The sequence below is a fragment of the Xenopus tropicalis genome, chromosome 5 (genome assembly GCF_000004195.4).
Source record: "Xenopus tropicalis strain Nigerian chromosome 5, UCB_Xtro_10.0, whole genome shotgun sequence".
NCBI lineage: Eukaryota > Metazoa > Chordata > Amphibia > Anura > Pipidae > Xenopus > Xenopus tropicalis.
In genome coordinates, this window is record NC_030681.2 from 112,976,050 (window position 1) to 113,000,808 (window position 24,759).

Sequence of the window (24,759 nt, forward strand, 5' to 3'; positions counted from 1 at the left end):
GCCAAGTGTGATCAGGGGCATATCTAGCTTTTTTAAAAATGATTTCTCTTTCCCAATCTTTTAATATTCCTTTTTGTGTGCTCTGGGTCCGGTTGGGTGCACCAGGGAGAAGAAGGCAGGCAAGGCTTGCATCTTAGCTCTTTATGCTGGGTCGGGTTTGGCACGTGCCAGTGACATCACATGCCTAATCCGACTCGACTCAGAGAGCTTGGGTGCACACGCACCTGTATCTGCACACAGATTCACACACACACGCCTGGCTTGCCTTCTTCTCCCAGGTGCATCGTGACCCGACCTGGCCAAATAATTTTACTGTTAGTAATAGTTAATAATTTTAAATTATTTGTTGTAGATTTCTAAATTTTTGGGAGTCGGAATAACCTAGGAGAGGAGTCTGTGAAAAGTGTATTCACATCTTATTTATCCTCCAGTGCCTGTTCCACTGGCATGGTTTTCGTCTTTTTCTTTTGAGGGGGCTAAGGATATTGGCAGTGCACTGTATCTACATTACGACCTGAACATTGGAATGAAGATCGCCTTGAAAGTACAAGATGCACTCTACTACGTGTGGTTTTGTATAGAGCTGTGTGAAGAGCCAAATGCCATACAACTGATATAAGCAAAGTATTGGATGTTTGGACTTAGCAGACAGTCAGGATTGAGGGACAGCCTTGTAACATCTTATTTTGGTTCCCTATGCTTCGACTTGTGTAATATGTATCTGTACATATGTTAAATTGGTAAGCAGTACCAGTAACCACTTCCGACAGGGGCACATTCAAGCTATCAGTTTTGACTTTTTCAAAATACACAAACTTCAGCTGGCTTTATGCAGCCGTGCTGGCTTGAGTGATGATCCTAACAAAGTTGATACAAGGTTATGTGGGGGCCCCTGCAGGTTTAGTTGATGTCTTTTCCTTATTAAATTTTCTTTCCTGCCTCAATCGCATGTCAGATGGCAAGATGATCATTTTAGGCCAATACATGATCCAACCAGATGCCAACTCAGTCAAAAGTGACCAATCAGCAGTGACTATCTACCAATATATGGGCATTTTTTGATCTTTATATCCATCTTGCTAACCACAAAGAAATTTCTAATGGTTACAAATGTATAGAATAAGCAAACATCATTGGTGAGTTAACTGTACTATGTATTCCATATCAGAATGCATACTATGCTGACTGTCCCAGGCATTAGAATTTTAGACATTACAGGCAAGAAATGAATACAGTTTGTGAATGAAAGCCGACTCAGCAGCCATGCCAGTTTGATCCATTGCTGCTCAGTGAACAAACATAGTGTTTTTAGTGCGCTACAAAAGTTTCGAGATAGCAATGTCAACAAACACACTCTGGCATTTAGAAAATTAATCATTCGTCTGACAGATTAAATGTACTATACCTGCTCTCCCTCAGCTTTCGGAGACATTTACTTTTCTTGCCAGGGGAAATACGCCGCTGTTTTTCATGTAAGTGCCCTTTAAGATAAAAAATAAGTGTAAGAAATTGAAGACAAAAAAAAAAGTTTAAAGATAATTAAAAAGCGCCAAATAGCATAGTTTTGTTTTTACTTTTTTTATTAGCTCATTTCAAGTGTGCTCATTTAAATGAGGTAATTTACAAATATTGCTGTGACTACTGCAATCTGTGTAGTTTATGTTATTATATAATTAGGAGAGCACATGGAGTCCCTGAAACCTGACTCCAACTACTGTGTATAAATACTTTTGTTCTTTTAATAAATAAGCAAGATAAATATCATTAGTGCGCGGGGAAACAGTAGGAGAAAATGAAATAGTGTACCGTTCCCCCTGTGCGACATTTATTAGTTAAACCAGTATGGAATTTAGCACGCCAAGAATCATATTGTGTGTGGGCAGTGGAGGAAAATGATATTATGGTAATGTCTTCTGTAATGGAAGTTTTTCTATTTTAGAGCCCAAAAGAGTACTTTGTGTTACAATGAAAAGACTCTACCCAGGCGTGATCGTCGCCGTGACCCTTTGTGGAGTTTGGATAACTTGCAATGCCTCCAGGCTCTGGGGAGATGCTATTACAGAACTGGCTGTGGATCTGTCTCGGGCAATTCATTCAAGTTGCACAGAAGAAAACATCATTTTTTCTCCACTTGGAACTTCTTTAATTCTTGGAATGATAAAACTGGGAGCCAGAGGAGCAGCACTGAGTCAGATACAGCAAGCTTTAAAACTACAGGGAAATCAAGACAGTGAGTCTTTCTTTTATTGATCCCAAATCTATAATTCCTCCATGTTATTGTGCAGGTGAAATAAAACTAATCTGTGCTTGGTGATATGAACAGTATATTGAGTCCAGTCTCTCCAACACCAATGGGGTTAATGTCCAAAAAAATAAAGCAGAATAAAACAGACATGAAGGATGAAGGGGAAAGGTGGGAATATGTCTGTAACCCATTATGTCGTCCTATCATTTTTGTTCAGGATATCATTCATAGCTGAATGCATCCACAAATTGAAAGGGGAACTTCTCTATGCAGAACAAAGAACACTGTGTCCATGGAATACTTCCTTTGAATTGGCTTACTATATTCTAGCAATAACAGTTTATATGTCCTTATATTTTAGTTTTCTGTGGTGGCACTCAGGAGCCTTGCTAACTTTCTCAGATATCTGGGGATTGGGACTTTATGTCAACATCTATATTAGTTCACATTCAAGAAACTCAATGTTGTCTAAAATTGATACAAAGGAGTTGTGAGATTACACACTGAAATACTCAGTAACATCGCACTGATAAAGCTGCCATGTACAGTTACAATGTAAAAATACATGAAGATATAAATGGAAGAATAAGAAACTTTGCTTTGAAGAATAGGGTGTTAATAGATTGCTATCCTCCCTATGCAAACACTCTATTTAAGGTATAACAAGCCTTCCTATGTGAACAACCTTATTTAGGGGACTAACAGACCACATATATTTCGGTAGGTGCAGAGAGTTTGTTGTTGTAGCAAGGGGCAGTTTTGAAAAGTTGAAAACATAAGAACTGAAATAAAAATGGACTTTGGTATGTTTCCTGATGATCGATAGGAGAGTCTGCCATTCACATTGTAAAGCAGAGTTCCCCAACCGGTGGCTCGTTAGCAACATTTTGCTCACCAACCCCTTGGATGTTGCTCCCAGTGTCCCCAAACCAGGTAGTTATTTTCACATTCCTGACTTGGCGGCAAGTTTTGGTTGAATAAAAATGACGTTTACTACCACATGAAGCCTGTAAGCTGATAGTGTGGATAGAGACTACGTAATAGCCAATCTTAGCCCTTATTTGGCACCTCCATGAACTTTTATGATGCTTGTGTTGCTCTCCAAGTCTTTTTACATTTGACTGTGGCTCATAAGTAAAGCTGGCCATACACGCACCAATAATATCGTATCTGGCATGGGTCAGAACTGGCTTGGCACTTGGGCAGTCGCATCACTGGGCCATTGGGACAAGCACAAAGCTTTGCATGATGCAAATCCAAACAATTAGCCCACTGACATTGATGCTTGTTGCCAGTTTGTAGGTCCCATTCCCACTGGCCATTTTACACGTGGTGCTTCTATGCTCCTCTCTTGTATTAACCCTTGCCTGCCTGAACTCTGCCAGTTCTGACCTGTTTCCTGTTTATTGGTTTTGTGCTGTATTTACCCTTGCTGTGCCTCACCATGGACTTTCTTCTGCCTTCCTGTATTTAAACCTTTCTCTTAAGAGCTTCTTCCTTGATGCCTACTCCATGCACTAAGACCAGTGGCCCTAAGACATGCTGTGGTCCCCTGATGGTCGTGTCAGTATGATTAGTCAGTCAGTACTGGTTGTGACACACACAAACAAACATACATAAACAAGTTAAATTTCAATTCATTTTTTTTAATACAATATTTTTCTGTACTGTATCTATCTTCCTTTCCCATTTTATTATACAAACCCATTTTAACAGGGAAATGTTTACAAGGTTGGAATATCATGCTTACTCCTTGGTGGGGATTAATTAAAAACTTGCTCAAAAACAAATAACTTATTGTTCTCCTGTAGTTCTTATGGAAGCAGTTGTCGTTTAGCATAAAAATAACCCTGGGTACTTTTTTGTCACATTGTATAATATAATTGGAGGAAAAAGCCTGCTGGAAATGTCTCATGTCAAGGTGAGAGCAAGAAAACAAATTGTGTACTAGGTTTTAGATTGGAAAAGAGCATCCTACACCTTCGTTATGTTTATGCTGATCATTAAAAGGCACTAAAACACAAATCATTTTCTCTAGGTGAGGAGTTTTCTGAGCTAAAAACGCTTCTTGCTGTCATCTCTGAAGAAAATAAAGAATTTACATTTAATCTAGCAAATGCCCTCTACCTTCAAGAAGGATTTCAAGTGAAGGAGCAGTATCTCCATAGCAACAGGGATGTCTTCAACAGTGCAATAAAGCTGGTGGATTTCCAAGATGTAAAGGCTTCTGCTGAAACAATAAGTGAATGGGTGCAAAGGCAAACACATGGTAATCTCAACATTTTGCTCTGCTAAACTTGTCTTTGTAATTGGGCCCTTTTGTCAGATATTTTTTTAGCAAACGAAGTAGAAGTAAAATTACAAGACAACAGTAAATTGTTCATACAAGACAAACAATTACTGACAAAGTTGATGTATTATAAAGTTCTACAGAGGGGCAGGAGGGGAATTCATATTCAGGACGCGTAACAAAGAACATTTCCAAGTTTTATGTGTTTAAATCTAATAACCAGTAATTCTTAGAAAAAATATCTGAACTGAAACACCAGATAATAATGAAGTACTGTACATATAAACATGTTTTTGAGCTGGTTTGTAATTGCAATGCAAATGATGGGCGTTCTGACTTTTTTCTTTATATGACATGACAAAAAGACCCTCCTATTTGTAACTATCAGTTACTCACCCACTTAGATATTGAGCTAAACGGGGCAGGTACCTGCTGTGGCTGATTTATTGCCCACTCCATTTATTGCCCACCCTATAGGAGAGGTGCCAAAATGAATCTTTCCCCTGAAATACCCACCTAAGGTGGGCAATGTCAGGCTGACCAGTTATATGGCCCTAGGGCCAAACAATTGGATTACAATAACAGGACTACACAATACAGTGCCAAAGCATGCAAATCAACCCCCCCCCCCCCCCCCCACACAAACAGGAGCATCATTCTGGGGAATAAACCTAACGATTCTTTTCACTGGGATTGCCTAACATATTGGCACCCTCTTTAAATAGGGCTGTCTTTGGGTTCAGCTCTAGTCCTTGGTTTTCTTTTCAACTCAGAAACAAAGAGGACACGAAACATAAAAAATAACCAAGCTATAAATTCCTCAACATTAATAAACAAAATAAGTAATAGAAGTAAAAAAAAAAGGTTCCCTGTGACTGGCTGCAAGTCCTTTTCAACTGCAGTGAATCACTGAGCAGAAAATCCCTTGTGATTGCTAAAGAAATTTCCAAGCTAACACTTTTTAAACCAGAATTTTACACAGCTACATGTGTGTGAAATCTAAACTTAGCTTTGTGGGATGTTACATGGTATTAACGTGGTGTATAATGCTATATACATGATCCCAGGTTAAAAAAGAATGCAAATTAGCATTTGGAGCCAGCAAATATATGTACAGTTTTGTGTAATATACAGTACTGTAACACGGAGTTGAAAAGAATATGGATTTGCTACAGAATTACATGGAGTGAGTTTTCGTTCTAATACTCACATTACCTTCTGAGTGACTAAATAGCCTCCCTCCCACGCCCCTCAACTTAGAGCTATGATCTTCCATGAATATGTTCCAATTAGACTATTACTGCATAGTCCCACTGCCTCATCTGATGAATGTTTGTATTCGTAAAAGATTTTATTAAGTTTTATTGAATCATTTTGTACTGCAGTGTTCTGGAGGTATCACAACACATTCATCATAATGATCAAACTAAACATCAGTCATTATGAAATGCTAAGCCTGTAGGAATGTGCACACAGTATTGCTGAGTGCCCCATGTATGCTGTGGCAAGTTGAATTAGGATCTAATCAAAGGATTTTGACACCTTTTACAATCCCTGGTATCAATGTTGCCTCTAATTTCTTTTGTGCGCACTTTTTAAAACCATGCGTGCAGTTGTGTGCAGCACAAAATTGTGTGTTTTCACATGAAATTCTTTGGGCGCACCACAATTTATTGTGTGCACGTCTTAAAACTTGTGTGCTCGTGCACAAGTGCAAAGCTTAGAGGAAATATTGCCTGGTTTATTCCTGGCCTGACTCAATAAGGAGTGTTTCAAGGAGAGGTTGCTGTGAGCTTCCACAGCTGTATATCTGGCAGCAACCTCTGCTCATTAGTGCATTGTGCCTGGTATATTGGGTGGCTGTCCCACTAGAGTGGTTTGAAAAAATGATCTTGGGAACTTGGGAAGAAACACCAGGGATTTAAGCACTGTACATACAACTTAAAGGAACATTAACACTAAAAAATGAAAGTGTTATTAAAGTAAGTATGTATATATGTATGCATGTATGTATGTACTGTTGCCCTGCACTGGTAACACTAACCTGTTTGCTTCAGGAACACTACTGTAGTTTATATAAACAAAGCGGCTGTGTAGCAATGGAGGCAATTAAAATAGGCACAATGTCTCAGGGTAAATAGCGGACAACAGATAAGCTATGTAGAACACCATTACATTTTCCATAGCTCAGTAAGATTTCCCCTAAAATTACTCTCTACAGCCCCAGAATAACGAAGCTTCCTCCCGGCATCCAGATTTATTTTTCTGTATTATAGTCAGTTGAACTACAGATCTTTTACCGACTTCCTTGTCTAGTGTGAAGCTCCACCCCTTTTGCTTTCTGAGCCCTCCTTCTCTCTATGACTATGAAGACTTCAAAGTGGTGCCTACCAGGCATGCCCACTGCCACTCTGCTCCAATGGAAATCAATTAGGCATGTGCAGTAGGCACCAATATGATGTCATCATAGATGGAGAAAGAAGGAGTACTTAGAAAGCAAAAGGGGCGGAGCTTCATGCTAGACAAGGAAGTCAGTAAAAGATCTGTAGTTGAACTGGCTGTAATAGAGAAACAAAATAAATCTGGATTTAGGAAGAAAGGTATGTTTCTATGGTCTGAACAGTGTAATTTTAGAGATTTTAAAAAGAACAGTTTACTTATTCTTTATCTGCTATCTACTGTGTAACTTGTGGCTTTTCTTATTTCAATGGTTTCCCCCATGGCTACACAGCAGCTTATTAATATAATACTATCTAATTTTAGTAGTGGTTCTGAAGCTAACACACCAGTTTTAGCAGTGCAGGGAAAATCATTTTAATTACACTTTCATTTGCTGTTACTGTTCCTTTAAGTATCCTTTTAATTTTCAGGTACTAACAGAAAGTATCTGCATATTCCAGGAAAAGGTAATAAAGAAATAACCCCAGCATAAAAAAAGAAAACAAAAAAGATACAATGAAGAGAGCTATTTAGATATATGAATTTGTTTCAGTTATGAATGAGGGGACTGCTTAGTATAAAGCTATGAAAGCTAGTATTCCTAAAGCATTGACTATATTTGTCAGCTGATTCGTGCCATCAGTGTCAGCCCAGTCCCAGAGCATCAGTACATTAAGTACTAGAGCTATATCAATCTGTTGTGAAAGTATTTAGCATATGGTTTATAAAACAGACCAGCAAAGATGGATGTATTTATCTTTACTCAGACTAATGAGCTGAAAGCCTACTGATGCTCTCATAAATGTGCTTCAGTCTTTAGTATGCAATATCAAAAGGTGCTAAGGGAAAGTAAATGCCTTTTGGTTGTCACAAAAAAGCAGCTTAACGGCATTTTTAGAGGTTTGCACTTGATTTGCCTTAGCACTATTTGATACATAACCCTGGAGGAGTGCTGTGCAGTAATGGCATGATTACTGCAGTAAGACTGTACAAGCAATGATTTAGATCAGCATATATTTGAAATTACAAGATAATAAACATCATTGTTTATCACAATTTATTATGCTGGCAATAAAAAGATCACAGAATGATAATAATGGATGGATTACTTTGTGTAATGCACACCTCCATTTTCTAATCACTAAGAGATATTGATTCACAAATGCTATTTTTTAGAATTCACATTACACATCATCCTAATTGCTATTGCTAAGTATATCCATTTTAGGCAATCAGGAAAAGGCTAAAGTGAATCCAACTGCACACTGCCAGTAAATCAGATACTTTCCCCGAATCCTCTAGTGTTATGCTTACCTTAAATCTTGGGCCTTCAAAAATCCTTTTACTGTACAGAGAAATCTGATACAATCTAGTTCTATGCCTCACTACAAACCCAAACTCTATATTGCTTTCCTGCCAAACAGACTATTGCAATTCTGTATCCTCTTTCATGTTTGGTATGACCTTCACATGTATACCCCATATATACATGCCTGTTCCTAATTTGCCTAGTGCGGCACCAACTTGTACTTTCACCAAAGTTATTAAAGGAAAAGGAAAGGCTAATAAAGAGTTAATCACAAGCTGCAGGCATACCTTCAGTTCTCTCAATAGTGCCCTTAAGTCTCCCCATATATCACCTGTTCAGATGATCAGAAGCCAAACAGGAAGAAAAAATGCTGAGCTGTGTAAAGAAAGTTCCCATAATGCCTCACTCCTGCACAGAGACGGAGACCAAGTGTACATGCTCAGTTTGTAAGACTATGAGTCAGGTTCCTGCTGATTGGCTCAGATCCACATTGCTAAGGGGGGGAGTGAGTCCTTAGTATTCTTGAGGGAGGGGGGAGCAGGAGAGGGGAGAGAGCAGAGAGCTGGGTGTCTCTGGAACATGAATTACAGACACAACAAATTTTTTGACAGATGACTCAGCGCAGCGTTTCTGTGAGTGCTTATGGCTGTATTCACATAGACCTTTCTGATAAAGCTTACTTAGTTTTTACCTTTCTTTTTCCTTTAAAGGGATTCTGTCATGCTTTTTATGGTATAGTATTTATTACTATATTACACTGTTCACATTGCAAATAATTGATTCCACCATTTGAAATTTTATTCTTAAACCAATAAATGTATTTTTTAGCTGTAATATTAGTGTGTAGGAAGCCATGTCAGTGCATTGTGCCTGAGTCTGAGCTTTCAGAAGGAGCCAGCGCTACACATTAGATCAGGTAACCTATTGTTTCTCCTACTCCTGTGTAACTGGAGGAGTCCCAAGCCAGACTTGGATTTCTTACTATTGATTGCTATTCTCATAGGGAGCATATTTAGCAATGCAGCTGTCAGGTATCTGCTATCTTGCTACCTTCCCATTGTTCTGCTGATCGGCTGCTGGGAGGGGGGATATCACTCCAACTTGCAGTGCAGCAGTAGTAAACTGTGACTGAAGTTTATCAGAGAACAGGTCACATGGCTAAGGGGACCTGGAAAACAAAAACATGGCTGGCCCCATGTTACATTTCAAAATTAAATATAAGAAAATCTGTTTGCTCTTTTAAAAAACAGATGTAGAATTCTGCTGGAGAAGCTCTATTAACTGATGCGTTTCGTAAAAAAAACATGTTTTCCCTAACAGCGTTCCTTAATGGCTGCTGTATAAATGTACATTTACTGGCACACCCCCAAATGAGCCTAGTTCATTATAGAAATGTCATAATGAATTCTTTGTGTGAAATTATACATATAAAATAAAATTATACATTTTAGAAAAATGACGAAGATGTGCAGGGTATGCCAACTATCAGAACAGACAAGCCCAGTCATATTCCATCCACTAACTTTAACTAGAAATTAAGAAACTTCTCTTTGCTATTTCTGTTCCTCTGAAAACTTGACTACCATTTTTAACAATACAAAGGGTGCAGAAATTCATTAAATTAGTGTCAGGGCTGCTGGCCCTGAGGTTAGAAAGTGCAGACTGATGAGAAACCAGAACCAAGGACACAGGTACGACAGGTAATGGAAAACAAAAATACACTTTATTTAGGCACAAGTAGGTTAGACAAACAGGCACAGTAGCTACAAGGTTGAGGGAAAAACTGGAAAAAAATGAAAAGCAAGATACCAGGGGATTAATTAAGTTCTAAGTCAGAGTCCAAGCACAGTTCAGAGCAGGCAGAGATTAGGAAAGTTAGTATAACAAGTAAATATAAGACATGTGTACACACACAAACTGAGGGAAACTTAGAAATGGACAATGACAGTTGGGGGGGGGGATTTATTAACAATCAGTTTTCGTGGTTTTATATATTTTTTTAAACCACAACTAAACTCATTTCCACAAATGGCATTTCGAAAGTGGAAAAGAACGGAACGAAAAAAGGTCCAGAAAAAACCTAGAAACTACAACTTTTTGTACTGTTACACAAAAGCCTGTGTCAAAAAACCCTGAAAACCTCTAAACCACAAAGCAAAGAAAGATCTTCTATATTTAAAAGGGACATCTGCCTTCTGACTTCTACATGCTCTGGACAAGTTTTAGCTGGCATATAATTGCATCTGGAATTGTCAGGGTTTTGTTGCATAATAAATCACAACAAATTCACATTTTTTTCGTGACTAAATTGAGTTTTTAGCAACAAAAAACCCAAACGGAAAAAATTTAGCATTCGTAAATGCCCCTCTGGTGTCAGTGCTCTTAAATATTTAAATTTCACACCATTTGCAGTGCACTTAAGACAGATGTTAGGCCTGCAGCAATCCCTACAGTGAGATGCACTGACAGGAAATATCATACACTACTACTGGTATTTTATTGTTCGATGAGGGGCACCTCAGAAGCAAATGTGAGCTGAGTATTACATGCTTCATCTTTCTAATCTTCCTTATTTTTTTCCTAGATGGCAAAAGTAAATACTTCATAATACAAATATCTGCTAAAAATGACACAAAAACTTCTGCTTGTTAAGCAAAGCAAATATAATTTTAGAATGAAGCATTTCTCGCAGTGCATGGAATGCTAACATGTGTCCATCTCATTATATTAGATGCTCTCAGCAGTGCAACAATTTCAATATAATTGTAACATCAGCTGAAATAAAATCCTCGGAAGCTCTGGAGTTCAAGGCAATTCTTATAAAGCAAGTGAAATCATCAGGCACAGCGAGCTCTAAACACAAACGAGTTAACTGCAAAATATCATTTCTATCAAGCTCCGCTTCTGCTAAGAATTTAAGGTATTATTGTGCTCATTGTTATCGCCCAAATCAATTTCTTGGCTGGATACTGGAAACACCTATTGACAAAAATGTCATCACAAAAAACACAAGACAGACATATCCAAACCATATAATTCCTTTCTGCCCCAAAAACAGCAAGCTTATCAAAACCTTGTCATGTATAGTTTATTTCACAAAAAAAGGGTCAATAAAAAATAATCACCAGGAAAGGGATTAACGGAAGTAACACCATCAGGGAAGCTAATGGATACATTTTGCTCACATTTACATTATAAAAAAACAACAGAAACATTTAATACCAAAGTAAATAAGCCACAGATCTCTGTATGGGTGAGTAGGGCATTACCATATATAATAAAGATCTTTAACTCATATAAAGTAAGTTAGGTTAAAAAGATACACGTCCATCAAGTTTAACCTTTTATGTCTATAAAAAAACCTGTCTAACTGCTAGTTGATCCAGAAAAAGGCAAAAAAAAAAAAATCATCTGAAGCCTCTCTATTTTGCCACAGAGGGGGAAAAATTCCTTCCTGACTCCAAGATGGCAATCGGACCAGACCCTGGATCACCTTGTGCTATGGGCTACCATAACCCTTTATTTCCTTACTTGCTAAACCCCTTCTTAAAGATATCTTAATGTATCAGCCAGAACAACTGATTCATGGGAAGAATTTCACAACTTCACAGCTCTCACTGTAAAAAAAACCTTATCTGAAGACTAGTGACTGGTATTTTATACGTACTGACAATTCCTCATTTACATACCTGTATTTATGCGCGTGTGTGGGAGCTTCCTTGCTTACCTCAGTATTCCATTCCTTTATGAGGACTGGAAGTTGCTGTTGCTAAAAGAAACAACATGACACGTTAATATATTTTTAAAAATTTAATAATTCATGAACGCAATGAAAAATTATAGCACCTGTTTTCATTTTATTTGTCACTGATAAAGTGAATGCAGGTTTCATATTTAATGGTCATTTATGCACACAGCTACAAGGTTGGTCAGGCTAAAATGGATGCAATTGTTGTGCTTATTAATGCCATTTATTAAAAGTATTTGTATCCAAATGTGCTTATTGCACTTCCGTATAGTTGCACCAAGATCCATTGCACCTGTGCTGCCTCTTCTGATGAACTGTGGGCAAATGCGCCTATTGATATTTGGGAGCACTGGAGCTTCGACATGGTGGTAATTCCAGGGTTCCCACAAATTACATGGATCTTGTTTTTAAATGCCTCTGACACTTAGGGGCCCATTTACTTACTCACGAACGGGCCGAATGCGTCCGATTGCGTTTTCTTCGTAATGATCGGTATTTTGCGATTTTTTCGGAAAATTATCGCGACTTTTTCGTTACCAATACGATTTTTGCGGAAAAACGCGAGTTTTTCGTAGCCATTCCGAAAGTTGAGATTTTTTTCGTAGCGTTAAAACTTGCGCAAAACGTCGCGCCTTTTAAGTTTTAACGCTACGAAAAAAGCGCAACTTTTTGCGCAAGTTTTAACGCTACGAAAAAATTGCAACTTTCGGAATGGCTACGAAAAACTCGCGTTTTTTCGCGCAAATCGTATTGGTAACGAAAAAGTCGCGATAATTTCCGAAAAGTCGTAAAGGCGCCGAAGAAAATCGCAAAAAACACGAAAAAGTCGCAAAATGTTCCTTTTCCAATCGGAATTTTTCCAATTCGGTCGGAATTCGTGTCTTAGTAAATCAGCCCCTTAGCTTGCGGCAAAACTATACAAATAAGCCTATACCAAACTGTTATTTATGTATTTTATTTATGGTTTTTTCATTTTTTGTTTCGTTGTGCTTGAACAGGGAAAATCTCAAAAATGTTTTCAAGTGGAGACTTTACCCCTCTCACGAAAATGGTACTGGTCAATGCCCTTTATTTCAAAGGTGAATGGAAACAGAAATTCAGCGTAGAGGCCACACATTCAGAAGAGTTTTCAGTAAAAAGGGGCCTGACAGTAAAAGTTCCAATGATGCATCTACAGACGACAACAAAGCTTGGTAAGTTTTATTTTCTGTTAAATTGTGTGCCAAGTTGTTTTCTAGCATATCAAACAAATAGTTTTTTTTGTTTTACTTTGTCGGTGTCCTTCATGTTAAGTGCCTAACCATCAAGTGACATATGGAGCCTCCTAACTAAAGGTTGATCTGCAAAGCTACAGAGAATATACAAAGTTTACTATGGTGTGATTTCAGTATTTTGATTTTATATTTTGTGCTTTATAACATGAAAACCTGAGGAAATGTTCCATGCCAAATTAGAAAAAAATACCAAAGATACAAGGAACAAAATAACTCACATATACTGCCACTTAGCAAATTCCTAAGAATGATAATCACAGTGGAAAAATAACTCATCTGCAATCCCTTGTGTTTCTGGAAAAAAAAATTAGGGAACATGTTTTCTTCTGTTTAAAGCAAGGATAAAGCTCAAAGTTAATTTGGTCAATGTCAACCTTACTGCCTGACCATCTACATATATGGCATGTGTGTGGGGAAGGGCCATTCCAATTGTTTGGGCAGTCAGCCTAAATGAACAGAAATCTTTCTATCTGTCTTGATGCTGTTCTGCATATTTAAAAACGTAAGGTTTTTGATGAGGTTGCACATAAAGCTTCCTTCTCAAGTTCATGTTTCATCTAATGTTACATGTGTTGGAACAGTGTTTTAAAGTTAGTGAAATAAAATGTATTAACAATTTCTTGTTTTACTACAAAGTTGTACTTTTTCCTTACAAAATGAACTAACTAAGTAGTTTTGCGAGTGGTACCCAAACGTTTGCATTCAAATAAATAATATAGCTATATGTGTTATCCTAATGGGATCTGAGAATTCCCATCAGCCATGACTTTGACTGGTCTCTCTGTCTTTCACTTAGGTTATTTCTCAGTTAAGAACGCAAGCTACAAAGTACTGGAGCTGCCCTATAAAGGTGATAAGTTTAGTTTACTTCTAACACTACCTGCAGAAGATGTGGAGATAGGAGAACTGGAAAAAATAGTGACAGCTACCATGATAAAAACTTGGTTTGCTGACATGAAGGAGGAAGTGGTCGAAATCAGTTTACCACGGTGGGCTTCATTCCAATTCCATATCCCTTTGCTTTCAGAGAAAATAGAAGCAAAATCACAATGTTTTTAGGGGGCAACTGTTATCTCATAACTTGTAAAATACAGGTGCTGCACATTTTACAGATACACACTGTAAAAAATGGTCCTGCCATTTCTAAATCTCTGAGAAAAATTTCGTTTTGAGAAAGGCTCAAAGAACTGTGCCTCCAAAGTCAATTAACAGAATACGCTTAATGAGTCTTGAGCATTTTTAAGACACCAAATGTCACTTTACATGTAGCTTTTAAAAAAAATATTGGGTAAAGATATCGTGGCTCAGGGGCATGGTGCAAAGTTTATCCTATATGCATACTATATTTACAAGCCTTTGCTCTCCCAGAGGTGGCTCATAGCCATCCCCTAAAATCACTGCTAGATTATACATCTTTTAGAAGATTAAAGACAGTTGTACCCAATTTCACATCACAAAAAGTCATAGATTATTTACTATACAATAAGGAAACTTTTTTTTAGTTCTTGAGAAGGCTGGTGCCGAGTATTTAAAGCAGACCAAAGCTCATCATTGTTATGTTATTAATACACTTTATTATAGGACAGAAATGACTGGCATGTAATTTCAAAGAACTAACTTTTTGCTTCTAAAATGTACTTCATGTTTTAACATTTTTTTATTCTGGTTTCTTTTGAAGGTTTAAAGTTGAACATAAAATTGACTTAAAGAAATCTTTTCTTAACCTGAACATAACTGACATATTTAATGAGGGCTGTGATCTCTCAGGAATAACAGGTACTGCACACAACATGTACTAATCAGCACCATGACCTTCAATGAACAAAACATCTCCTGATGTCAGTGTTCCCATGCCTAACACTAACCATTAATGTATGCCTAAACAAATAAGTCCACAGCGGTAGCACATGCCTATATTTGTGATGGATAACTTCTACCACAGCTGTTTCTAGACTGGAGTTCCCACATCCTGTAACAGCTAGCAGCAGGTCTATGGCATGGCTTGTATGAACCACAGTGCTTGCTGATTAATGTTGTAATTAGTAGTTCAGTAATACATAGTAGCATGAAGCTTAGCCTAAGTAATCCATATTATATGTATGACTAAAGGTAAGGGAGTGCCAGAAATTGATCTTTGTCCAGCTATGCTAATATATATGGGTGCCACCATATAAAGTTTTCCTATGAAACTGAGCATTCCTAACCAGAGTACTTCTGACACAGAGAAAGAGTGTATTTCCTCTGTTTCACCCACACCAAACCCGCATTAGCTGCCCAAATTTCCACCCATCTGACCTAAGGGTAAACCTGCAGGTCCCAAAGGTTATGAGTCAACCTATACTACTGCATTTATCCGCAGTCCGAGAATCAGCCCTGTCTGATGTTAGCCTTAGAAACTGTGTTGGTGAATTGTGGAATTCATAATTTGCTGGTGTCAGTGTTGGTTCAATGGCCTATTCTGTCTTCCAAAATTCTTAGTTGTGAAGCTGCTAAAATGCTTTTTGACACATACAAAAGAACCCTGTGACTCTTTGCAGTGTTACACACATGCCTGCCAAATATATATGGGGTTCTACCGTTTAATTTGCTGAGGATTGAAATACCATAATACGATATGTGCAAAACCCATTTACTCTATGCTGAACCATAAAAACTCCACTAAATTAAACAGGCATTTTTCAGCCTCAGTATGGCATAAAATACATTACATGATATGCATACAACTGCTTATACAAAGAAATGAAAAGAGATACAGGAGATACGCTTATCATTAATGCCTGTGACATTTATCTTTAGAGTCTCCCAATCTATACATTTCCAAGGTGTTTCAGAAAGTTTTTCTTGAAATAAATGAAGAAGGGAGTGAAGCTGCAGCCTCAACAGGTGAGAGAGAATGATTTATATTATATTTATTTATGTAATGGTACATTGTAATAATTAAAGATGCTGTCCTAGACTGCTGGGCTACAAAGAGGGGAACTACACCTAGGGGCAGATTTATCAAAATGTGAGATTAGAACTCAGTACAGAAAACCTCAACCACCTCTCTTCATTCCTATGGGATTATAGATTTTTTAATTTTAGATTTTTTCAAGGCTCACCATTTAATAAATGACAGTTCTAAAAATGAATAGAAAGTTGGTGAATTTTTCTCCAGAAAACTCTAATCTCACACTTTGATAAATCTGCCCTGGGGAACAAGTTTAGAAATATTTCATCACTTTTTTCAAATGTTCTTGACTTTTTGTGGTTTAAATTTTTTTATCGAAAAAAGTCTTGACAATAAAAATTGGAAAGTAACCAGGCAATTTAGCAACGACAACCTGACAAGATTTTGCAGAAGTCAATGTATATTGACTTGTATTTTCAACATTCAAGTGAGTTTTTTTTACTTGCATTCATAAAAATGTATGGAATAATTTTCAACCATTTATAAAAAAAAATGATAAAGCAAAATACAGATGCAATTAAACATATGTTTTACAGGAATGCAAGTCTCTGCAATGAGTATGTCCAGTCACAGGTTTGCGGCCAATCGCCCTTTTCTGTTTTTCATAAGGCACATTCAATCAGGTACGTTTATAGTCAGAAATAGTTCATATACATATTGTCTATATTTGTACATCTGTATGTACTGGAGGTTGCTAACAAAAGATACTGGTCTAAGCCCAATATGTAAAAGGTTGCCCAAAAACAGTAACCCATAGCTACTAAGGCTGATGCCACACCAGGCGTAGGGCTGATTTTTTCGGCAAGCGGAAAAACGCTTGCCGAAAATTCAGCCCTACGCCTGCTACTTGTGCCTGCACCCGAATGAATGGGATACGCTCGGGTGCAGGCACATGTAGCCGATATACGCATGATAACGCAAGACTTTGCATTCTCTCGCGTTTTTGTGCGTATATCGGCTACATGTGCCTGCACCCGAGCGTATCCTATTCATTCGGGTGCAGGCACAAGTAGCAGGCGTAGGGCTGAATTTTCGGCAAGCGTTTTTCCGCTTGCCGAAAAAATCAGCCCTACGTCTGGTGTGGCATGAGCCTTATATTAGATGGGTAAGTTTGCTTTCAAACAGGTGTGTAAATGCTCCCTGCTAATTGGTTGCTATGGATTACTGCCCCTGTGCCTTTATTATATAACCCCTTAGATGGCTAGTAATGACCAGACAGACAGCTGATCAAGTGTCTAGGTCCAGTTAATGCAACTACATGAACCTATGTTCTTCATGTGACACTGGGTCATTTACCAATCACAGGGCAGGATGTAACCTTTGTACACACATTAAAAAACACACAGAGAATAGCACACTTAGGTTAAGCATTTTACATTTTTATTTACACTCAACATTTTGGTCCCTTAACTGTGACCCTGTCAAGACAGCAGACCTGCTTTGACAAAGGTCCATTGTTGAGGGACTGCAATATTAATAGCAAAGAAGTGCTCTTCTTTTTATCCTTAAGAAACTGGATTGAAATTTCTACTTGCCGTGAGTAAATAAATCAGTGCATAGGGCAATAAAAGAAAATAAAGAGCTTTTTCTCAATTATAGGATTAACTTTAAACTTCATTAATTTTCATCTGTGAGGTGTCAAAAAATGTCAGATCTGAGTGGTGATTTGTTCCTTGCAAAGCAAAATGAAATGTGGGAAATGGCTGATTATGCAAAAGCAGAACATTTTTAGAACCTAAATGAATCAAGAACCGAGCGTAGGGACACATATTTTGCTTTATATTTTAATAAACATACAGGCATTATTATGGTTTACAAACTGGGGTAGAGGAGCATGTGAGAAAGGCTGCTGATGGGCATTAACCTTTTAGGAAGCAATGATGCATTTAATTGAATAAAATAAAGATGTTTGAGAAATAAGTACATGACAGTTCTGTTTAAAAAGTAGTTTTGTCCACCTAAGGGTGGAAGCATGCAGTGTTTAAAACTACTTTCAGGGTTTGTCTAAGCTTTACACATTTCTCTTTAATACACACTATGGTACTAGCATTGGTCAGACTTAAGCTGGGCATCAAACATAAAGTTCATTTAAAAAAAATATATCTTTGGCCACTTTTCTTAACATTTTTGTCAAGGAACTCAAACGAAGCCTGGGAGTTTAGTTTAATTACTATGGCCTTTTGCAACAGGAAATTAGATGGTTTCTTCCATTTCTCAGGAAAACTGAAGATGTAGAGATTTTTTTTTTCCTTTCTCTGGATCAATGCAATCTTGTAGCATTTACTTGAGCAAAAGGTTGAACTAAATGGAAAATATGTCATGGACTATGAGTCATGAACCTTAAGGTGGCCATACACGTTATGATTTTTCTCTCCCTAACGATCAATTTAAGTGCAATCCAACAAATCTGTCAAATCATCGTAAAGTTAGTGGACACCGAACGATAGAATATCTAACAATTGTTATTCGACATTGGTCATAAAGCCGATCAGGCAGGTTTGAATATTTTCGTGGTTGGTAATGAAATGTGCCCATTGTCCAGTTGTTTGCAGGGCCAAGCAGGTTGTTTTTATAGCTTCCTAGACGATATCGCTCGAAATGGTCGTTTTCATTGACGGACAAATCATACTTTTAAACAATCGTTTCAGAATAAGCTTGGTCCTATGATCTTTTAAAAATCTTAACATGTATGGCCAGCTTTAGAGGCACATTTATAAAAATTAGACTTTAATGAGCATTAAAAAATCAAACTGAAAAACAGCTCGAAATTTGCAAATACAACTCAGATTTTGGGGACCAAATTTTTTTATTCAAATTTGTAATTTTATTTATCAAAAATTCTGGCAACTCCCATTCACATTTTTTTTTTACAGCAAAAACCTTAAATGACTGATGTATTGCCACGTTGCACCTAAAAGCTGCACCTAAAATCTCTTACAGACTGTTCTGCTGAAACATGCATTGAGCCACTGGCAGAATATCATGCAAAATAACATCTCAATAAATTTTGCTCTTTAGGCTCTTTGATTTAGATGCATGAATTAAGGTTTAGTGTAAAGGAAAACCTTTTTAGATAAAAAAAATGTGAATATAGTAGAGACCCTAGGATGTGCAGAGTGTATAGAGATTTTCTTTTCTTTTTTTTTCAGTTTTTTTTGGGTTGCACCACTAGGTTGGTTTAATCTACCAGTATATATTTCTAACTCTCCTTTTCTATTTTACAACTTAATGTGCACCTCTCTGAGGTACAGGTGTGTGTCTATATCTGCCTGCTTCCTACTTTGTCTTCCATGTATTATAAAAAGGCTAATTACACCTGCTTTACCGGTATCTGAGGGCTTTATAGGTTTATTGCACTAAAATATAATACCATGTGTTTTAAGTGGAGGAGGGGGGTACATTGTTTTGAAACACAGAGAGATTTTGCCGATGATTTTAGCAGATACGGCATTTTTTTAAGTCAATAAAGAAAAAACCTAAAAGCTTTCAATTTTCTACATATGTTGTGACAGCAGTTTTAGTTAATAGCTCAGTGGCTGACAACTGCAAATAAAATAGTTCACCTCTAGCTTGACAGTCCATAGCATTGTCGTGTCAGTCAATGTCACAAATCAGATTTCATTACAGCCCAAGTCAATGCTCCCTCTGAATGAATACATTTAGCCATGAACAGATCACTCACAATATAAAAGAATAAATTATTGATATCCAATTAAACAATTCTCAAAGTTTTTAATATGTACAAATTGTACTACATTTTAAGCAAAGTACCAAACCAAACATTGCCAAACCCTTGTTTCCTTGGCTCAGGTTATGTTACATTAGGTCTAGGGTGGTGCAAAATAGTTGTGTAGTTTTATGCTTTGTGTGGCATAAAAATACACACTTTTATAAATATTGTATAGCAATAATCTGTTTGTAATAGGTTATTTTTAAAATTGTGATATATGGTGTTACATCATCATATGAAGGGACAATGGATTTTTGTTAATACAAAATTTCTTTTGCCTCAGTGTTTCAACTTGCACCTTTTTTGTAGCAAAATATTTGACATATATGCCACTGTCAAACAACTTGAAATCATAAGCAATGAAAGTCACAGTAACTAAGATTTAGAAGATAGAACGCTAAAATGAAAATACAAATAGTCATACATAAGAGTCTCTAGTCACGCAAATGATATATAAGAATATCTAATAGAATAGAAGCAAGATAATTTTCAGAAATTCTGACATCTCCATGCATGAAGAAATCAAATCTGACTGTGTGTCTTAAACAAAGACTTTTCTATGGATTTTGCTTTGGGTAATTTGACTCAAAGGAGTTTGATGAATGAAATAAGCCTAGAGGTTTCGGAGCTTATCAGAAATAAATACATATATCTGAGTTAAGACTGTGCTTGTGAATGAAATCAATTATCCTATGCACACCAGGCTTCTAGACTAGTGATGGATCAATCAATGCGCCATTCTGATACCTGATAACTAAAGGGCTGTAGCCTGCAGTCAGCTTGCTACAAGGTTTAAGAATTTTTAAATATGTCTTTACAAATGACATTGGATCAAAATGTTCTTTTTGTTTTGAGGCTCTGTTATCCCTTTGTCCAGACATTCGCATGTGTGAATTAAAATGGGCATCCTTTGTCATTGCGATGGGAAAAGATAAAATCAATGTGTTGGCCAGTAAGAGCATTAAGGCTATGTCATTTTGACCAAAAAGGAGCTCTCAAATAGCACAGTGGAGTTCAAAACATCTTTAATTGCCTGTCACTACTTATCATTTAAAAGAAGGTAAAATGTTCTGCCAATAGCAGACAAACTTATTGGCAGGCATGCTGCCACGTATTGGCAGGAATGCCAATGTGGTATCTGCCATAGTCAAAGCTTTCCCATTCATTTCAATAACAGACAAAGAATTTCTCAAAATGCCACGTGTGCTATAGCCTATAGATTAGAATATTCTAGAGTCCACTAGCACTACTGCTGTTAATTTTACATAAACAGTCCAAGTAAAGCTTAGGGGCATATTTATTATAGTGTGGAAGTCAACATCACCTGTGATGTTGCCCATAGCTAGCAATCAAATCTTTGCTTTTGTTTTCTAACCTGCTAGTTTGTTGCTATGGGCAACATCACACATGATGTTGTCTTACACACTATAATAAATTTGCCCCTAGTATATGAATGTATGGAGATTTAAAAAAGGAGGGGCTGCACAGGAATAAAGAGGGTACTGGGGTAGTGCAAATCAAAGTATATAGAGATGCAATCACACATTGAGTAAATGACTTGGAATTATATTCCAAGTTACTGAGCCCTGCTACATTATAAAACACTTACCCCCATATGTAATAAAAGGCACTGAGTTTGCCTAGTTGTAGTAATCCATAGCAACCAATAAGATGTTTACTTTAAACAGGTGACCTGTAAATTCTACCTGCTGATTGGTAGCTATTGGTATCTGCACCTGGGCAAACTTAGTGCTTTTATTACATAACCCCTTAGTGTTATGTCACACTGTACCAACCTGCTTCTTTTTACCCAAAAGGGAGCATAATGCCATTTTCCCCCTTGGCAAAGAAATAGCCCATACACATTATAAAACAGCTGTAAAACAGTATAAAACAATAGTCTTATTTTCCATAAGATGACACAAAACAAGAAGTTGTTTTATTTATTTAATACACATGTTTACTTTATGTATTAGAGGTAGCAACACAATAAGAATTTTTAATGTATGTAGACTTTTGTTTTCTCTGCCAAGTTTGTGAGTTCCCTAACCATAGTAAATGTGCAGGTGTGTTGTTTGTTTCAGCTCATGCATTCATTTTAATACATACAGGCATAGGATCTATTATCTGCAATGCTTGGGATCTAGGTCTTTTTAGGATAACAAATCCCATGCCTGTATCATCTTGCTATATAATTTTTCATTAAATTGTTTGGTCTTTGGTCATTAAATTGTTTGGTCTTTGCTTATAAAAGAAAGGAATATATCCTATCCATCTGATTCAGTACGAGGGTTGGATTTACACAGACAGCTTATTACTATCCACAGGCAAAAGGTTCATGGTACAAAACCACACTGACACATCTTTTTCATGGTTCCACACATGTTCTTACCTATAACAAAACAACACTGATGTGGTCAAACACAGAAAAGTTTCTGAATCAATGTACGTAATCTGCCTCTTTAGAATTTCCTACAGCTGCTACATGCTCAGTAAATGTAACAATCAACAGTATTTTATGGTGTATAGCTATTTCATTTGGCAATTTCTACAACTTTTATTGCCAAAGTGGAGCATGAGGCCTGATTTATGATGATTTGAGTTAATGCTTTTGGAAATCATGTGTGACATCTTATAGCCTCCTGAAATCCTCATTACAGTAAAGGTATCAGAAAGGGTGAGCAAGTTAACCTATTCCCTAGAATTAAAAAAAAAAATGGAAAAATAAAATCATGCTGTGTGACCTCTCAGTTGGAATCTATATCTTGCCTGCAACACACTGCAGGCATTACACAGTGCTGTAAATAATAGAACAAGAGAATGGCAATGAAACCAAATGCAATGATATATCTGTACAGTAAACATATATTTTAGATCTTTGTAGCCTAAGAAATATTCATATATAATAAAGAGAATACTCTTACATTAAATACATTTTGCAGTAACATGTAATACCTTAGCTGTCATAATAATCTCTAGCTATACAACCTGCAACTTGCTATAGCCTTATTATGATAATACAAGGCTGGGATCTATAACTAAGACCTGGGGTTTTCTGGATAATGGGCTTTCTGTAAGTGGAACACCATGCCTTAAAGGAGAACTAAAGTGCAATGTATGTATATTTTTAGTCATATAGAGCTACGTATTTATGCAGTGCTGTACAGCAGAACAATAAATAAACAAACAAAAAGGGGGTCATTACAATAATAGATAAATACAGAGTACAATAATTAATACAAATAAATAGTACAGTTGCTCGCCATCTTCTTTTCTACTTATTCACAACACATGCTCTGCGCTGCAGTCGGTTACCTGAGCTCAGTGACCGATTTACAATATACAGAATACATAAAAGTCACAAAAATGTCTGATTCATAATAAGTTTGCAAAACAGCAGTTCAGAAACCAGTGTAGACATCAGAATTTAATAATCAGGCCTGTAGAATCAGCTTCTCCAAGTGACAGTCAATTTCTGCTTGATGATTTGCAACAACCCCTAAACTTAAGGCATTTAGAAAAGTAGGATTTTTGTGGCAGAAAAGCCTAATCAGAAACACAATTGTTTTCCCAATTTACTCTGCGATAAAACTGACAATTCCGAATGCTAACATATGCCAGCTAAAACCTGTCGAGATCATGAAGAAATCAACGGCAGATGGCCCTTTTACAACTGGTTTTGTTTCATGGTTTTCGAGGTTTTTTCCACAACTTTTTTCGTTTCGGTCAAAATTAAGAATAGTTTAAATAGGCCACTATGACAAATGACATTACCATACTTTCTAGGTAACACATTTTTGGATATAAACATTATGTGCATGAAGCTACCAAGAAACGCCCTTCCCTTTAAACAAAACAGGGATTGTTTGTCAATATATTGCAATATACTTCAAGCTGGCCAACTACATCAAAATCATCCCTTCTGGCCAGTCCTACACTCACTTATGTGATTCATTAAGAATTCCACTGCTTCAATATACATTTAGCAAAGGGACTAAGTTTTACCTGCAGCTTACTTGCTTTCAAGATTAAAACCCCCATATGGTTGTCCTTTTATTGGCTTCACTGGGATCACCTCATTGTAGCTGGAAAGCTAATATATTCAGATAATATATCCTATAACTGTAATTTTATTTTTTTACAGGTATGATTTTGTTCATGGGAAAGGTGATGAATCCAGATTTTTATGATGCACTGGGTCGGGATGTGGAATCGTTATAAATAAAGAGAAAATAAATGCATATGTTCCCAAAAATTGGTTTTCTTCGAAGAATTGCCATATCCTTATTGTACATCAGATACTAGTGTTTAAGCTTATGGAATATGTGGTACTTCTATAGTGGATGAAGTAACATTTCGAGCTGGAAAAGGTGGTAGTTAAAGCTAGCTCAATTCCATGCTCATACCACAAATGTAAAACTATTTAGCAACTCCTGCATTAACTTTTTCAGGTTCAGCAATTTACTGAGCTTTACAGCATGTCACAGATTCAGTAGAATTCTGATTGTAGTTGGCTGAGAGGAATAAAGCAGCTTTAGGGACACAAGGAGTTATACAATGGTACCTTCTTATTGGCCTCATTAGTAGCAGCCTTATTGATTGCTTCTGTGACCGGTAATTGATTGTTTATTTTGTAGAGATGAGCAGAATCTATATGCACAAGGCTGTAATACAGACAATGCCCAGCTAGTAACAGAGCATGGGGTACATTGGACTCCCTTTCTACAGGATGGGCCTGTGCTATGTGAAAGTGTTTATATGGATGGTGTTGTTA

At 37.0% G+C, this 24,759-nt stretch overlaps 1 protein-coding gene across 1 annotated transcript; it reads left to right on the forward strand.

Annotated features, from left to right (window-relative positions):
• The first annotated feature begins 1,456 nt into the window (after window positions 1–1,456).
• serpini2 (serpin peptidase inhibitor, clade I (pancpin), member 2) lies at window positions 1,457–24,226 on the forward strand. The gene is made up of 9 exons (NM_001015754.1): window positions 1,457–1,472; window positions 1,940–2,230; window positions 4,284–4,514; window positions 13,030–13,224; window positions 14,102–14,294; window positions 14,984–15,081; window positions 16,102–16,188; window positions 16,792–16,878; window positions 24,130–24,226. The coding sequence occupies exons 2-9, from the start codon at window positions 1,966–1,968 to the stop codon at window positions 24,204–24,206; spliced, it is 1,233 nt and encodes a 410-aa protein (NP_001015754.1). The 5' UTR covers window positions 1,457–1,472; window positions 1,940–1,965; the 3' UTR covers window positions 24,207–24,226.
• The last annotated feature ends 533 nt before the right edge of the window (window positions 24,227–24,759 follow it).